Source organism: Maniola jurtina, chromosome 7, assembly GCF_905333055.1.
Source record: "Maniola jurtina chromosome 7, ilManJurt1.1, whole genome shotgun sequence".
In the NCBI taxonomy this organism is placed as follows: Eukaryota; Metazoa; Arthropoda; class Insecta; order Lepidoptera; family Nymphalidae; genus Maniola; species Maniola jurtina.
Genome location: NC_060035.1, coordinates 4,747,042 through 4,766,655, shown reverse-complemented (window position 1 = coordinate 4,766,655; position 19,614 = coordinate 4,747,042). Strand labels below are relative to the sequence as shown.

Sequence of the window (19,614 nt, the reverse complement as noted above, 5' to 3'; positions counted from 1 at the left end):
CCAGACGCTCTTTGTCTTGAGTGTCTGATAGGGGGTTGCCAAGATACTAAAGTTGAAATCTATAGAGCGCACTTTGACTTTGCTTAGACTTGAGTTTCAGTTAAAATGAGACAGATTTATGCCAGCAGTATAACGCTGTCTCGTTGGAGCAGTGTCTTAAGTTTGGGCAAAATCGAAGTGCGCTCTATAGATCTCAGCCTAAGTGTGACATTTATAGAGCGTACTTTGACTTTGCTTAGACTTAAGATTGAGATAAAACGAGACAGACAGATTTATGTCAGAGATATATACATCTGTCTCGTTTTAACTCTGTCTTAAGTCTAAGAAATGTCAGAGTGCGCTCTATAGATCTCAACCTAAGTGTCTGGCTATGCATGATGTGATTTCTAATACTATTCCGAAGAAAATATTAAAAAAAATTGACTTTATACTTTGACGAAACATTTTATATGTCTTTGTTACCTGTTATCAGCCAAAGCCACCATGATCCAAACTTCATAGTCACTGATCGTTCCTCGCTGTGTTGGGGAACAATGCGAAGAGAAACTTTCAGCTTTTATAAAATAACAAAGGTCTGGTCCTCACAGGCTCTTTGTCTATCAGTTCGTGGAGGTAATTTTACGAATTAACGTGGAGGGTCACACTGTCCCCCGGCGGCGCACGCTCAATTGCGTTGATGATCAACCTCCTATTAGGGGTTTCCACTTTCCAGACTCTAGTTTACGATTCCCTTTTGAAAAGCGTTATGAGTTTTTAAATGGTATTCGATGTAGCTTAAAGGATTAGGCAAGCTAAAGTGACTTGGCAGTCTGAGTAACCGCTAGAGAAGAAATGTTCTCGAGTGGAGACTGCGTACATTTTGTACAAAATTGACAGTATACAGCTATTAGGCTGGCTAGCTATTAGCTAGCCAGACCCCAGATAACTTTTTAGAAAGCGTAATGGGTTTCTACATACTAATCGATGTAGCTTAAAGGAATAGGCAGGGTAAGGTGACTGTTGGCAGTCTGAGTAACCGCTAGAGATGAAATGTTCTCTAGTGGAGACTTACATTTTGTGCAAAATTGTCGGTGTATAGCTATTAGGGTAGCTACTAGCTATTTCCAGACGCCAGATTACTTTCTAAAAGCGTTATAGATTTTAAAAAGGTATTCGACACAGCTCAATGATTTTGTCTTTTAAAAAGCGATATGGATTTTAGGTACCTAATCGACGAGTTCAAAGGATTAACAAACTGAAGTTGCTGTGGAAAGTTCATGTTTGGCCAGTCGCTGGGGAAGAAGGTGTATTCTGGAGTAGACTTCCCGAGTAATCGACTTCAATTAAAAGACTGAAGTGGCAGTGGGCTGTTCATGTCTGACCAATAGTTGATAAAGACATTCTGAAGTGGAGATCACGTATATTTTGTATAAAATTGACAGTCCTATGTAGAATTGAGACTCACATGAAATATTATCGCGTTGGTTATGCAGCTCCGTTGAAGTCATCACTTTTTAAAATTTTATTTTATTTCGTAATTTCATAGATGTTCGAAATAGATTAATAAAACGCAGTTAGGGTGTAATTTTGCCAATTAACGTGAAGGGTCAGACTCAACCCCGCCGGCGCACGCTCAATTACCCTAATGATTAACCTCCTTTTAGTTGCCAGTTGACGTGTTGTATTTTAAAATGTAGGTATTTAATAAAGATTTTACCTGAAACTTTTTTATGTTTCACTCCACTTTAAATAGACGGATAAAAAGTAAAGGCGGTATACCTAGATCGTAGTCATTAAATTAATTAATTATAGTATATTATTAGGATATACCTAATAGAATTTTTTTTATTCAAATACCTATACTTTTACAAGTTATTTTATATCGTCAAAAGAATTTACCACTAGTTCAGAATGCAATTCAGCAAAATAAGCAAGAAACTCGGTGGTTGCTCGTTTCAAATGTTATGTTGGATTATATTGTATTAGAGTCGACTTACTTAATTTTGTGATTATGGATTAGGAATGCCAAAATCATTACACCTTGTTGTATTTGTTATCATATGTATTTTGTTTAGAACAAATTAATAAGTTAAACACTTTCGTTAATAATAAATAACTGATTCTAGTTTTACGGTTTTCAACAGATATTAATTAGGAATCTAAATGTTTTGCGTATAATAATATTTGCGTTTTACATGCTTATATCAAATAATTTTTCCGTAATCACACTAATATTATAAAGGCGAAAGTGTGTGTGTGTGTGTGTGTGTGTGTGTGTGTGTGTGTGTATGATTGTTACTCCTTCACGCAAAAACTACTGGACGGATTTGGCTGAAATTTGGAATGAAGATAGATAATATCCTGGATTAGCACATAGGCTACTTTTTATCCCGGAAAATCAAAGAGTTCCCACGGGATTTCAAAAAAAATCTAAATTCACGCGGGCGAAGTCGCGGGCATCGGCTAGTTCACAATAAACGTGAACACTTTGGCCCGCTCTTACCGAACACGTGGGGCCAACGTGAACGGGAAGCTTTACATTTATTGTGTGGGTACGTACAAAACATCAAACTCTACATCAATTTCATCAAATGGGGTGCCTATCGATTTGTCTTCGTCACGTAAATATGAAAAGTGGGAAGGTTTGAAAGGTCACGTGTGCCATATCGAATTGCTCCAACGGGTTTATTACTTGTTGGAAAACCTATGTACCTACCTATAGGTTCTTCGTCGTAACACTCTTGGCATAGTGGTCGTGGTCATCGTCACATCCGTCGTTGGGGGCATAATATGTTATGCGGCTCAGATTTACCAAGTATAGGTACCAATCCGGCATCCTCTGATGTAGAGCATTATATCTAATAACCAACTTAGTTTCTAGTAGGTAGGTATGTACTATTGAATTTTGTATTTGGTGGGTATGTAATGAAATTTTGAATTATTTAGATACACAGGTGCCTAATCAAATTTATTGAACCTGTTTGAACAGAGAGTGTAAGGTGGAATTATGATTAAGCGTATGAATAAATAATTTCGTGTTTATTATGCTAATTAAATTACCTATTCATCAACACAGAAATGAACATTTGAGGTTAACGAACCTATACATATAACATAGTATCATATTATCATGTCAGGTGTAACATTCCTTAGTTATTAATTTGGTAGCAGCCGTGCCGATTCCACGCACATGATGCGACCTAATTATTAAATTACATTACGTACTTACAAGTTGTGCTCAATAAACGCGGAAGTATCTTCTATCTGTATTCTATACTAATATTATGAATTCAAAAGTGTTGTTTGTTTGTTTGTCCTTTCTTCACACTCTAACTAAGCAACTACCTAATCGACTTGATTTTAATCGAGATGTTGATCGTGTAACATAAGCTACTTTTCATCCCGGAAAATCAATGAGTTCCCGCGGGGTTTTTAAAACCTTAATGCACGCGAGCGAAGTCGCAGACATCAGCTAGTACTGATTATAAATAGAGTTCGAGTGTTATTGAAATATATCAGGGCTCGCGTGTTATAATTACGATCTTATAATACGCTAAAAATAATGTATGTTAAATGGTACGGAAGAAGGTGACAGTCGTAACATAACATATTTCTTAGTATGAGTCTCTAGCACTCCTTTGTAGCTACATGGTCTAACGAATCACATTTTAGTCTAGCATTTAAGGAGTTTTCAAATTGTATTTATTTTTGTGGAATGAATTGAATAAGTTTCCAATATAATGTCGTTGCACACTCATTCTCACATTCTGTAAGAAGGCAATTAATTAATGTAGAGCATTCCAATGACGTCATCCGCACACTTGATGCGTCCAAGGCCTTGGCCAGAAGAGGCAAATTAGGTATTATTTGGCGCCTATAATACGCGCGTCCAAAAAGAGCGTTCAACGTGCGAGCAATAGAAGACGAATTCCATTCGATATTCACAGTTCGCTCTAAAATTCGCGCGAAAACTGGTTGCAACCAAAAATTCTCTAGTATTTTGACTGGCGCTGCGCTAGTGTAGTCTAGCGTACCTTTACTACACGCGATTTACGCGCGCATTGTATATTCGCGCATAGCTTATAGACGCAATGTATGTATTGTGGCATTTGACGCTCAGCACCTCGCCAATGCGCGTATTCATTCGCGCGAAACGATTCGCGACATAATCGACTCTTCTGGACAAGGTCTAATCGATTAGGAACATTAAGCTATGAATCACTTAGTGACTTTATACAATGTCAGGTACAATTTTGTCCACCGTACATCATCCGTAATCGCGCCCGTTAATTCAATCGACCTCAATCCTGATTACAGTCACTTAAACCGTTTTTCTTCAGAGCTAAGATGTAACGCATTATCTTACCGTTCTGGTGAAAAAGTTTTGTAAAAGGTAAATAAAGTTATGAAAATAAGACCGTGCTATTGGTCACTCTCAAGGCAGAACAGTACGCTAATCTTCATACATAAGCTATCGAAATTCTTTACAAGTAGGTACATAGCGAATCGGCAAAAAACGCACCGAGTTGAGAACATCCTCCTTTTTAAAAGTCGGGAAATAAAAAGCTGTTTCTTGTAAATCACATTTAGGTTTTATTAGGTAATAGATATAGCTTCCTTACCAGACGCTATTGCATAATATTGGAATTTTCCTTAAATTTAATCCAAATCCAGTGTATAGAACCGAGAGCGGTGTAGTCTGCGGTGATTAAGATCTCTGAAAATCTGCAATATTTGTGTTTGTCGGTGTACTATCGTACAAGCAACCAACGCAGCATATTTTTCATTAGGTACCTACATACTGAAAAACGCGTTTAGTTCAGAGCATGTATCACACTTCACACTAATATTATAAAGGTGAAAGTTTGTATGTGTGTGTGTGTGTGTGTGTGTGTGTGTGCATGTTTGTTACTCCTACACGCAAAAACTACTGGACGGATTTGGCTGAAATTTAGAATGGAAATAGATTATACCCTGGATTAGCACATAGGCTACTTTTTATCCCGGAAAATCAAAGAGTTCCCACGGGATTTCGAAAAACCTAAATCCACGCGGGCAAAGTCGCGGGCATCGGCTAGTATTGTATATATGCGATTGGCATAAAGTATAGCTGTTATTCTACAAATCGCGCTGTGTAGTGTCGTCTCATAATAAGTTAACTTAGGAGGTTACTTATTATGGGACGGCACTGAAGTTCTCGCCCGTCTCGTGGAAGTCGTTGAGGTGACAGTTAGTAGTTTCATTAGAAACGGTATCGCGCCTCGAAGCCTCACCCCCTACTACAATATAGGCTGGAAGGTGACTACGAGATGTTCTTAAATACCATCGTAAAACAAGAAACTACTATAACGATAAGCTACAAAATATCATACATATACAGTGATTGTAGGTACAATTTAAATTTGAAGCTTGCACTACCATGTAAGTATCTCTTAAGTAGGTACAAACTTAGTGGTAACGTTCGGTAAATGGCAACGCTTCTTGAACCGTTACTAGATACTACTCACCTTCTTTCTCTCCCTTTATACGCTTAATTAAGCATGATGCTTGTGCTAGGAATAGGTACCACATTACTAGGTATTACGGGTAGGTATAAAATGCATTTTATTGCAAGATTCTACCCCATAAATCGTTATTAATTTTATTTACTCAGATTTTGTACAAACAAGTTTAAACGGCATGATTTCTAAATATACCAAACCAAACCAACCAAACGTAACCAAATAGGGTTTTAAGAAAAACCCTATTTGGTTACGTTTCTGACACGAAAAGCTAAGATTTGGAAAGCCCTTCCGGCGTCCGTGTTTCCTGCCACGTATAACTTAAGTTCCTTCAAAGCACGAGTGAATGTAGGTATCTTCTAGAAGAGCACGCTCCAACCTAAGACCTCATCATTGCTTTTCTTAAGGCTCGATCGACAAGCGCAAGCCTATTCTGTAATAAAAAAAATCAATTTATATAGCTTGTTATAGCCACCATGCAGTTTATGGGTGCAAAATGCAAATATCTTAACAAAATAACGATAGCATTCACATTGCCGATGCACAGAGTAAATAACCAAGCCGATTGAACCTCTTTCCTGTCAAGATCACTTAATTACCTAGTGAAAAGGAAATTTACGCCACCCTTATTCCGTAGAAACTTTCCCTTATAAAAGGTGGCAGTCCCTATGCTTGATTTGTTTCAAGACTGATCTGGAAATGGAAAATTTTACGTCTCACATTTACATAATAGCCGTCTACTGGTTTTACGATTGTTTCGGAGTTGGGAGTCGGTATTGGTACCAACCGATGCGTTCCCATTAAATCTTTTTATCTCTTTTTGTTATTGCCGCTTAACTTCGCTGGTAGATATAGATCTAGTATAAATATAGATCAATAATAGTAGGCACTCTCCTCGACTCTACTTCCTATATCGAGTGTTTAATCTAACGTAAGTTAAGTGCGTTCGGCTTTACCTATACAGTTTCCATTATGTCACAGAATTCTGCGGGAAAAATCGCGCGGTGAAATTTTACAGTGTGTACCTACCCTTACATATCCAAGTGTGATTAAGATAGTTGGACGGTAGTTGGTAAGTTCACTGCTTCTAATATCTGATACAAGAGTAGATTCTCTTCAAGTAACATCACTGTAACTCGTCTGCCTGTTAAAACCAAACAAATAAGTAGGCAAGTAAGTAGATGCTAAGAATAAAGTTAGTAAGTTGCAAATAATTAGGTAGTTGGTGCGGTCGTTAGTTCGCCAACTCGAACCATTTCGCTACCGCCATTAGAAACGGTCTCGACCGCAGGCGTTCTTATTTGACGTTATCGCACTCCCAGTTTCCACTTTATAACACTACCCGCCTACATATTGAGCAGAAACAGCTCTATTTTACTTCACATTATTATTACTTGTTTGCATTTTCATTGGCCAAGTATTCTTCCTGCACTTAAAACATTATCAACAATCAGCTTAGCTAAAAGCCTCGAAATAACCTAAAGCTACTTATACAATTTGGTATGGATATAACCATTGGAGCGCAATTTTAAACTTAGTTCAATTATCTTTAAAATGTCAGGTATTTGTAGCTTCTTGCAAAATTATAATACTTCAGATGTTTGATCACCATCCTTACTATAAATTGCTTTGTTTGTTGTTTGTCCTTCCATTACGTCGCGACAGCTCGACGTGATTTTTGCACAGGGTAGAGTTAAAGGCCTGGAGAGTAAAGTGTGACAGTTCCCACGGGATTTTTAAATAGCTAAATCCCGGGCATCAACTTCTAGACTATAAATAATTACATTTAAATACATTACAGCAAAAAATATCGTATCTCACTAGTAATCTTATTAAGCACAAAATAGCACAATCATATTATGCAACGTTTGTAATATAACTTAACGACATGATACCTACGATAACTGCTTTTTCACTTGCTCAATTGTGACACTTATACACATGAGACACGAGGCGCTCTCTCTCAATGATAACTCCTATTATCTCTGGGATCCTGAGTCCCTAATCGCGCACTCCCCTGCTATTTAACCCGTTCCCTTATCACGAATTACGGAATTAGCCTCGTTGCTTTCGGTTCACGCTCAAATTGGACCATTTCGCGTACTCTAATTTAAAGTGAACACCATTTTGTGTAACAACAGCACGCTAATTAAGGTAATTAAAACATGTTAGCTTCGGTGACGACAATCGTCTAGAGCAGAGGTTAGAATATACGCCTGTTGCGATAGAGGTCACAGTCTGAATGATACACGATTTATGTAACTACTGCGGTTAGTATCACTGACATTAGATCATATCTAATAGGATACCTTACATGGTAAAAATCGGTCAAGTGTGAGTCGGATTCGCCCAGGAAGGTTTCAGTACCACCGTACAACAAATAACACATTTTAATTTACAAAAATTAGGTTCACTTATTAATTACAAAAACTGAGACATCCTCATCATCATCATCAACAACCGATAGACGCCCACCGTTGCACATAGGTCTCTTGTAGGGACTTCCACACAGTCCTGCGCCACCTGAATCCAGCGGCTCCCTGCGACTCGCCTGATGGCGTCCGTCCACCTAGTGGGGTGTCTTCCAACTCCGTGATTTCCGGTGTAAAGTCGTCATTACATGAGATAATATGTAACATGCTTTCAAATTGTACATTTGAAAAGAGCAACCGCCGAGTTTCTTGCTGGTTCTTCTCGGTAGGAACAGCATTCCGAACCAGTGGTAGATTATTTTGAAGATTCAAAAGCACTTGTAAAAGTTTAATTGAATAAAAATAATTTGAATTTGAATTTGCTATTTATGCGGATCAAAATTGTATACACGGAACTGACCTAAAATTGTATCGTAACATAACAATTACAACGACCTTGTTACTTTAAATGATACGTATCTATTGGAAAAATGAAGTAAACTAGCTGATGCCCGCGACTTTGTCCGCGTGGATTTAGGTTTTAAGAATCCCGTGGAAACTCTTTGATTTTCTTGGATAAAGAGTAAGTAGCCTATGTAACTCTCCAGTTTTTCAACCATGTGAGAAATCACGTTGAACCGTCGCGACGTGATTGAAGGGCAAACAAACACACTTTCGCATTTATAATATGGGTAGTGATGTTACGTTACGTTCAAATGATCCAGGTCAGTTGCCAGTTTAAATCAAAAATTCTGTAATGCAATCTGTATGGCCATACTCCTATGTACTCTTAGAAGATTACCTGCTCAAGAATGTTACGCTCTCAACTTTCTGAATAGCAAATATCGATGCACGGTTCAGTAACGTTACCAATGTACGATCGCAAAGTTGCAACGAGTGCTCCGAGTAGGTATACATTAGGGAAAAGGTGAACCGGCAAGGGTAGGCAAGTGCTATTTGCAAGTTACCGTCCGCCGGTGCCTCGGTCCGTGTGCACTCGGACTGCCAAATTGAAACGAGCCGCAACTCGAGCAAAATGAACGGTTGCTTTTCGATATTTCGCTTCATTTCTCTACCTGTTGGGGGTCGCAAGGGCTGTCGATAAGCTAAGAAAATTCCAAATTGTTATACTAAATTAGCACAGCACAAAAGTAGGCATTCGTTACCGTTCCGTAAATGTGTTGCTCTTTGCATGTTTTTCGAAACTCTGTTACAAAGTCAAGTGACTTCAATATCTCGTCTACTCTAATCGCTAACGTCACCTCTGGTCTTCCACGTCCACTCAGTTTCCCCTACCCTCTTAAAGTCATCTGTCTAGCTTCAATCATCCTTACTTCCATTACTTATAATATTATAAATGCGAAAGTGTGTATGTATGTGTACTTCCTTTCACGGCCATCCGCTTAACAAATTCTGACGGGAACAGCTGATAATATAGTTTAGCTGAAGATACGTTCATCCATCCATCCATCAGCCTGTAAGCGTCCACTGCTGGACATAGGCCTTTCCAAGAGCGCGCCACCAAACACGGTCCTCCGCCTTCCTCATCCAAGATACGTTATCGAAGATACGTTAATCAATTGAAATGAAACGTAAACAACTGAATCTCTTCGGGAAAAAATCGGAGAACCCGAGACCGCGGGGTTTCTAAAAAACTAAAACCACACGGCGAAGTCGCGAGCATCAGCTACCCATATCATAAATGCGAAAGTGTGTTTGTTTGTTGGTTTGTTCTTCAATCTTGTCACCACGGAGCAACAACGGATCGACGTGCTTTTTTGCATGGGTATAGTTAAAAGCCTGGGGAATGACATAGGCTACTTTTTATCCCGGAAAATCAAAGAGTTCCTACGGGATTTTTAAAACCTAAATCCACGCGGATGAAGTCGCGGGCACCAGCTAGTTTCACTATAATTCAGAAGTTAAGAACATAATAATATTACTAACCTAAGTCTATGATGGGGCAACCCTAGATTTTGTATATTTATGCTTTCAACGTTTGAAAACCTCTACAGGCTTGTCAGGTATTATCAGTATTGGTTAAATTGCCTCTATTGAACTAAAATTGATAAAATTGAAAACCGTCTTGCAGTGATTCAAACAGTTCCATTTTATTTTTATTTTATACTTTAGAAATATTCACTCATTGCGAAGCTAAAAGGAGAGTTATTTACCTATTAAATTATTTAAATTGTACAACCTTGACGAGGGTCAGAGAGGAAGCGTTCCTTTGATTAAAATACCTTGATAATTGAAAATTGTCGCAGTGTTTTCACCATCATAATGTAGATTTAAATTTGATTGGCAATTTAGAAATAGAAAAGTATTAATAAAATCATATCTACATCTCCTTTCGGTATAGTAGCCCAGTTAACTGAAGTTCTAGAGCTAGATTCTAGCCGATAAAGCCTGAACTATACATACTACGTATAAGAAAAAATATGTCCACCCTCCGCATAACTTCTCATAGCATAAAAACGAATTTCGCTAAAATATACTAAAAATATTCAAGTAGGTAATCAATCATATGATTGCAACTTTTACTTATTTTAATTATATATTTTAGGACCCTGAAAAATAAACGTCGAAGAGTTTGACAAAACAGATAACCCATAGAATGGAATGGAAACATTGGCATATAATGTCCTATCTTCCGATGGCATTTTAAGAGGGCTCTCTCCGTCACTCGTTTCATACAATCGTAGTTCCAATTTCATTTGAATACTAAGCAACCAAAGTCCATGAATTTTTGCAGAAATATTCTAGAAACTAATGTCTATGTCTGTGGTTTTCCAGATTTCTCTTAAAATATTCGGTTTCAAAGTTACGCGGTCTTAAAAAATTTCATACAAATCTTTGAGCCCCTGTAATTTTAAAACTACATATTTTTAGAAAAATCTAAAACACCACAGGCACAGATATTAGTTTCTAGAATATGTCTGCAAAATTTCATTGACTTTGGTTGCTTAATATTCAAATGAAATTGGAACTACGATTGTATGAAACGAGTGACGGAGAGAGCCCTGTTAAGGATTTTATTTTTAACCCCCGACCCAAAAAGAGGGGTGTTATAAGTTTGACGTGTGTATCTGTGTATCTGTGTATCTGTGTGTCTGTGTATCTGTGTATCTGTCTGTGGCATCGTAGCGCCTAAACGAATGAACCGATTTTAATTTAGTTTTTTTTGTTTGAAAGGTGGCTTGATCGAGAGTGTTCTTAGCTATAATCCAAAAAAATTGGTTCAGCCGTTTAAAAGTTATCAGCTATTTTCTAGTTTTCTTGTAGAAAAGAAGGTTAGATAACCCTTAGGTTCATAATATTCAAGTGTCAATTGACAAATGTCAAGCTGTCAAGATGGACGTTGCCTAGATATACATAATTATTAATTATTTATTTGAAAATGATTTGTCGGGGGTGTTGAAAATTTTTAATTTACACTTGTATAGAAATACATAAGATTTAGGATTCCTCAAATCATCACAATTAGGCAGTCAATATTGAATTACTTGAAAACCCGTTAGATTAGTTAAAACCCAAGTGTTCTACACTTTACATGTACCTATTTGACCTTTATAAGTTTATGTAACATATTTACTTCATTTTACATAATATACCTTTAATTTAATTTAATACATTAGACACAATAATGTTAATTGATATAATAATGATAAATATTAATAACAGGAACTATTTTCCAATCACATCAAAAATCTTTTCTCTAGCAAGATATTTAAATAACATGGCAAAGGAAAACGTCTACAAGTAATTGAATAGTATTTGAGTTATTACTAATTGCAGAAACTGAATAACAAAAAGAATCGTTTTCCTTTGTTCAGGTCGTCTATCAATTGCAGTACAAAGTGGCAAAAAGTAAACTGGAAAATTTAATAAGTATCAAGTATGCTGAGAACAATAGGAATTTATTAATTGATACAACTTTATAGACTCTTATTACGAGCGTAACTTATTTTACAATTGATTGATGATGTAGAGCCATTTTAATTAATAGCCACTTTTGACAGTTTCCAAAAATTGATAGTAAATTCGTATTTTCTCTCTTTCTCTCTCTTTGTAATTAAAGCAAAGCAACGACGTCCAAAGGAATAAGGAATTCTTTTGTATTGAACGTTGTTATTTTATTACCCTGCCAAAGAAAACTTTTAGCTATGTGCGTTATATATGTTTATACGTAGAAATCAATGAGGTTTAGAGCATATTTTTACACGAAGTTTCTTTTTCTCAGGTACAAGGTCGAAGTTGCGGGCAAAAGCTTGCCAGTGCTTACTACCTTGGACAAGGGGCGATACGGTGTAATCGTGTTCGAATCGCTGTCGAAATACGCCAATATGGACAAGTGGAATCGAGAACTACTCGACAAATACTGTCGAGAATATTCAGTAGGGGTCGTCGGATTCGCAACGCCAGGCGAAGAGAGCCTTGTAGGTGCTCAACTGAAAGGATTCCCACTCTTCATGCATACCAATCTGCGGCTTAAGGTAAATTGAAATTTATTGTGTGGCATATTGTCGCCCACAACATCGTTCTCGTCTCCAGACTGAAATTACCTTTAATATAATATCGTTGCAGATATAAATCTTCACGTTTTATCGCCGTATTATGAGTAATAGTCGTCTGCGAATTGAGAATTAGGATCTATTTTATATTCATGGCTCCTTAATGTTATCTGGTTACTAGATAATGTTATAGGATCTTCTGAAAATGTCTTTTATACCAACGTAATAGAATATTTCAAAAATCAAGAATTTCATACTAATATTATGTGAAAGTGTGTGTGTATTTATCTGTCAGTGTCTACTACGTCCATCACGGCCCATCCGTTTAACCGATATTGAATTTGCATCTACATAGGCTACTTTTACCTTGGAAAATCAATGAGTTTCCCCTTGACTTTTAGAATTCTTAATCCACGCGGACAAAGTCGCGGGTGTCACCTAGTAATAAATTAAACTGGTAAGTGTTATCGTTTCTGTATTTTTGCAGTGCCTTAACATTAGGTTTTTACTAGCGACATTATGTGAACATTAATAAACCGCTAATCTTTTTCTAAAAAACGAAACAAATACGCGATGTAAATAGAAAAAAAAAATTACCGCGGTTATGACATTAAAAAATGAGGCCGAGCTAAATGTTCTCTTTTCGTTTAGGACGCAGCATTGAACCCTGCTTCGCCGGTGCTGCGGTTGGCCCGAGCTGGTGAGACGGCCTGGGGCCCGCTGCCTGGCGAGCACTGGACTGTCTTCAGGGCCAACTCCTCCACTTACGAGCCGGTCGCGTGGGCGTTGAGGCAGACCGATTATGGAGTCAATGGTGATTATACCCACATTTTAATCTTTTTCATTATGTTACAGTTACAACACGTTTACCTATCTACTAAAAACTATAATTTTAATCATTCATACGCATTTATTAAAATAACTAATTTGTCGACTGGCTAACTAACTGGCAGACTGGCCGACGTGACAGACAAATCGCAGCCCAGGGTTATTCGTTACTCAAACTCCACTAAGAAAGGATTTTGATTTCCAACGTGAAATAAAACCTAAATCCACGCGGTCTTGGTCGCAGCTAGGCATCAACTATTTAAATATTAACAAATATGGCGTGAATACATTGTACATATAAGGAAAAGCTTATCAATTCTATTTTTATACTATAAATATTCGATCCAAATATTTATTTGGAATTTCCCCGAATCTTGTTATATTTTGTTGATAATGATATCGAAGCTGAAGCACTGGTAAAGTTATTAGCAATCCATTTACTAGGTACAGCAAAACTCTCGTGTCGCTAATCAGACTAAACTTACACAATTTTTTTAAATTTTCAAGCTGAATATTTTCAAGAAAATGTTCAGTTGCAATAGTAAAATTAATGATTTTACTATTGCAACTGAACAATCTCTACCAAATATGCACGATAGGCGCCTACTAGAATCTACCTCTTTAATAAAGCTCTACATATAATAAAATAAGTTTCTTGAAATGAAATCGCAATAGTTTGGTAGGTAGGTTTATTATCTATATTCTATACAAATAATATAGTTATTTTTGTTTGCATGAAAATAAGCGATAGCGTACCATTACCCAAAAATGATGCTAGTTAACAGTATTTTAAAACCTAAATAAATATAATTGAAGCATGATGTATGGACTTTTTATAGTTACGAGCATTTTTGGACTGATTTATCGTACACATTTTGTCCCCGAATCACGTAACGAAAACGTTTTCTTCCTCCACAATGCATGCGTGAAATACGTTATCATAGCCGAAAATAAAAATGTATGGCACGGAACGGGTTACGTGCGACACAACAGTAGTCGTATGATATCGAATTCGATGACATCACTGGAATTCCGGCGCGCGTGTGACACGATATGAATACGAATCCTTGGCGCCATTAGGCCTGCGCTAATGACCCGCGAAACCTACGCCAATGAAAGCTAAATACCCTCATAATGTATCTATCAATAGCCTTTATTTAGTCTTATCATAAATCAAACTTAGCTATTAGATATCCATACAATCTATATCCATGCCAGTATTATAAATGCGAAAGTATGTCTGTCTGTTGTTTGTTAGCTTTCCAGGATTTGATACAGAGACAGCTTGCTTCCCGGGGATGGATCCCGAAGATGAAGGCTACTTTTTGTTACGGAAAATCAAACAGTTCCTACGGGATTTAAAAAACTTAAATCCATATTGATGAAGCCGCGACATAATCTTTATAGGCTACTTTTCTGAGTTCTCTTGGGATTTTTAAAAACATAAAGGGATTTTTGAAAACCTAAATTCACGCGGACGCGGGCATCATTTAGTAGGTATTTATTATTAAGATTCTTATGAGTGAGAATTATAAAGGAAGCTGAAAATATTAGCTAAGTTCAAGACTTCAAGTTCAAATTCGTATATATCTACGAGTACATACTTATGGCATGATTTTTGCTATAAGTATTAATAAACGCCTCGCCTCGCCTTGTCGAAATCGATCCAGCGATTTTGGCGTGAAATTAAGCAAATAAACACTTCTTATTCTTATTATTCTTAATCTTATGGATAGACAGTGTCACTTCTTCACTTATAATATTAGATTCATTAATATTCCCCTGAAATATCAAAACATCGTGTCCTTTGACCAAAAGTCCTCCTCTATTTTGTGTACTAATTTCTTGCGTAACTTAATTAAAATGGATGCTAATTTTCTAGCGCCTGATGTTTTCAGGAATAAAGCCATCAAGCAATCTCATTAATGGGGTCCGTTTATGTTTTGTCCACCGGATTCGCGTCATTAAGTGAGCCTAGATCGATTGTTTTGTTAGTTTCCGTTACGTGCTGTTTGAATCGTTCCGTTTAGTTTATGAGTTTATTCTCCACTTAGTTGTTTGTGGGTAATGGCTTACGCCCTCGTCAAGGATTTAATATAGGTAGGTACTTGAGACTTTAGGACCTACTGCAGTATTTTCTAAAACTTGTTCGAAATAGTGTTTATTTTATTAAATTATTTGCTCTCGCAAACATTCCTATATCGGAGACTATTAAATTTACCTTATGCTCCTACAAATTTTAACGCACACATTTAGGTACAGTACGCGACAGGCCGAGTTAGCAATGGGGATGGGGACGCCCCGCACAGCCGCACATCGCCCGCTATATATTTACTTGTGCTATAAGACCTACCTACCTGCCAAATTTCATGATTCTAGAATCTAGGTCAACGAGAAGTACCTTATAGGTTTTCTTGACAGACACGACAGACGAATAGACGGACAGACAGACAGACAACAAAGTGATCCTATAAGGGGCCTGTTTTTCCTTTTGAGGTGCGGCAAATTTAAAACAGTAAACCTTTCCTTTATTCGCCCTAATTTTTTATTTTAAGTAATTAAAAGGTAGTGGACAGTGGTGTATAAATAACCCTATCAATCTGAATAAAATGCCCCAGCGGTTTTATGTCTTACTCATCGCTAATCAATTTCTCTAATAAAAGCTACATTGGCTCAAGCCTTTTGTTAACGGGTCAAATGAATTTGCCTCGACTCGTCTATTAGGGGGACCTTTGACCGGTCTTGGAATTAAATATATTCATGTCAACGGAACGAGAATAAACTTTATTCCAATACGAGTAAGTTACGAAACAGCATAAACGGGTTTCTATAAAAATTCAATTCCGAATTAGACTCGTAGTAGTAGATAGTGATTCACGTATTTGGTACAGTGGCAGAGTTTACGATCATCCGTTTGTGACTATAAAGAACAATTACGAACTTATTGTGTGAAATATTGTCGTCGAGGCCTTTGCCCCGCGATGTGGGAAAGTCAATTATTTAAATTGATAGCCAGCCCAATAAAAACAGTTCTTTCCTTGGGGGAGTCGAGTCTCGCAGTCGATAAATATGTGCCAATGTCTCTCTCAGTCCTTTCGCAATATCTTGTCCATAAGTCTTTTGAAGTATCTTTTATTCTATGAGAATCAATGTATCATATCATTGGGTCATGAATCACGATCATGAGTCATGTTTTTGTGGGAAAATTTGCCAATACCATAAACACAGCAGCTCTACCCGACAACTGTATGATGAAAACGCCAATATGAGGAGATCAGCAACACTCTTTATTGATGTAGGTACATTACTTGCATCCAATAGTACCGGGTGCTGGGACTTCGAGGTCGTAAGCGGCTGGAGTGTGGATCTGGCCGGCAAGACGGAGAAGACGGCAGCTTGCTGTGGTACAAGCTGTCGTGCCTACATGTAAAGCGCATGAGCCAGTGGAATACAGCCTCTAGGATGTGCCCAATGGGCATTGTGCGAAAGAGGCACTAGCGCATGTTCTTAAGAGTTCCCGGAGCCTCTTAATATGCGCTGAGGATGACCACCGAGGGGGTTTAGTGGGTAAAAACCTCACCATCTCTTCGAAGAGCGATCGGGTATCTTAAAAAAATTTTACCACCGTCAAAATAAAGGTGATTTACCTATTTCTACACATGTAGCTACTTGTAAAGGTTTCGCTCGATCCCTTACATTTAACGATCTAAAAGTTTTTCGTTGAGACTCCGCCTAACGTAACAAGTAGCACATTACGCATGTATAATTTTCCACTTTGAATAAATAATTATTATTTATTTTAACCGAATAATTTTGTGTTTTTAGCAATAACTGGGATGCTGGAAAAATGGCTGACCGTCTTGTACTGAAATATAATGTGTAGAAAACTAGAAACCCTCGTAAAAAAGCAATTTAACCTAAGTCACAATGTACGCACTGGTTTGTTATCACACCTCACTTATGGAAAACAAACTGCTTGTACATAATATATACCTACATGGGATGTCCACATTTCCGTCAGAGCTTTGAACTTGAAGTGTTTGTCTGTGTGTGGGCCTTTATTATAAATAGAAGCTCTACCTTAAACCACTATGTGATTGCTATATACATAATTCGCACTTGAGTACTTATTGTGTACCGTCCTAATTAATGTAGGCCCTCTAAAAGGGTCCTATTCCACTTTAAGCCTATTATCGCCATAAACTTGTACATACTTATTCCATTCCTTAAATGTATCTTCCCAGAAATAGTCAATTTTGGTTATACTTGTACGTCCGTCGGTCGGTGTGTACTTTGTGCGGTTCCGTGAACCGCAAACAAGCTCTGCCAACAGAAACGTTTTGAGCATCTCGTTTTTTAAGACTTCCTAACAAGTCCGCTGATTTTGTAGAAAATAATTACGCTCGGATCTCTTACCAAAATGCCGTATTTTAAGAATTCTGTGTAGGAATTTTTAACTGAGCTTTTAAATAAAATTATAAGCTTTAATATAGTAAAGTAATATATTCTTTATTTTACATCATACACCAAAGCAAAATAATAAGTTTTACAAAAGGCGGCCTTATCGCTAAATAAGTGATCTCTTGACTGAGTAACCTGTACACTTGTAGAGGATACAATAAATAAAGTAAAAGATCTAAAACTATACCTACGCGATATACTAAGTATATGAATCATTATTCATATCATCATTATCAAAAGTCTATAGTCAAGCTATAAAAAGATGTTTTTTTCCTAGAGATTGTTGTTCCACGTGCATATCACTATCATCTTCAAAAATAATCCAAAGCGGAGAGTAGGTAGTAAAATGAGTTCGCCAGCCGGCGAACAAACACTTATGATATTTTTATTGCTTCTTTTGGGCTCTCCAAGTGCAAAACTCTGCAGCCCCGAATATGTTTTAATCAGAATGAGGTCTAACATCGAGGAAAAAGAGCATCGAAAAGTGTTTTTTTTTTTTTTTTAAATCAGTCTTGTCCCGTACAGAATTATTAGATGATCCTTTAGATTCTGTCGTGAAAAATTTAGTTATTGGGGAAAGTCTTATTTTGTTTGCCTGCTCAAAGTATACTTTAAATTATAATAAATAGCTAGCTCGCCCTGGTTTAGTTCGAGTAGAATTGTTTAAAATTGATGAGGGAGTGGAATTGCCAAAAACCCTAAAACACGTACCTCTTTTTCATTTTTGATCGAAAGAGCAAATATTCATATCGATATACATAACTTAAGAAAATTACTGATTTTCATCCAAAATTTTATCCCCTATGTAACAAACACCCTTAGGGGTGGAATTTCCAAAGCGTCTTTCTTTATGAGTGTGTACACCATAAGAGGAGCCGACTGTCAAAATTTCAAATTTCTAACCCAGCAGTTTAGGCTGTGCATTGATAGAACAATCAATTTCAATACAAGATTTATGGGGAACTCTTAGGCATGCAGGTTTCCTCACGTTATTTTTCTTCACAGCTAAAGCAAGTGATATTTAATTTTTTTAAACGCACATAACTCCGAAGTGCGTGCTCAATATTAGGAAAATAGCAGTAAACTAACAATAAATTTGTTTTACAGAGGAGAGGCTGCCGTTAGCGACCGTAGTACAAGACCATGGTCGTTTGGACGGCGTCCAACGAGTGCTGTTCGGGTCCGGGCTTCAGTTCTGGCTGCATCGGCTGCTGTTTTTGGACGCACTAAGCTACCTCAGCCACGGCCAGTTGAGCTTGAGTCTCGACCGATGGATACTCGTCGATATTGATGACATCTTTGTTGGCGAACGAGGTAAGCGTACTAGACTTGTTAAATGACTTAAATAGACCAGTATGGTTGTATAAATGGTCGGAAAGTAGTAGTAGTGTTCTTTGTACAACAATACGTTCTTTTTATTTAAAAAATGGTTAACATAAGCTTTTTCAGCCACTAACCACATATTTTAACCAGTTTTATTACACTATAAGGCTAAGCGGGCACGGGCGGTTAATTAATGATCGGTTGGTCAAATAACCGCCTCAATTTATCATACAAAATTGTACGTTACAATAATTGCCACTTGTACGCGCTCTCATAATACATTGCCGCGTGATGAATCCAGTCAGTAATTTGACCGCCTGCCGGTTATTTAACTACGCCGCACGTACTAACCCGTACGCACCTTAACTCGAGACCCTGTTTAGACGGCATTGAAACCGCACGGTTTTTACATGATAAATCTTAACGAACAGGTACGTAGTGGTGCAGAGGCTAAATAGAGAACCGTTCGCACATTAAAACTGTGTACGTTTTTGCAGTAAAAACAACGCGTGAATGGTTCTATACTCAAAGTATGCGCCACTATTACGTAGCTTAGGTACAATTTTGTATGATAAATCGAGACGGTTGTTTGACCAG

The 19,614-nt window shown here is 37.4% G+C and overlaps 1 protein-coding gene across 2 annotated transcripts in view; it reads left to right on the top strand.

Annotated features, from left to right (window-relative positions):
* LOC123866565 (bifunctional heparan sulfate N-deacetylase/N-sulfotransferase) overlaps positions 1-19,614 on the top strand; it is a 73,337-nt gene that overhangs the window by 11,554 nt on the left and 42,169 nt on the right. For both annotated transcript variants that reach the window (XM_045908209.1, XM_045908208.1), the window contains exons 3-5: positions 12,135-12,387; positions 13,057-13,219; positions 18,802-19,008. In XM_045908209.1, coding sequence (XP_045764165.1) covers positions 12,135-12,387; positions 13,057-13,219; positions 18,802-19,008 — 623 coding nt within the window. The remainder of the gene's footprint in view (positions 1-12,134; positions 12,388-13,056; positions 13,220-18,801; positions 19,009-19,614) is intronic.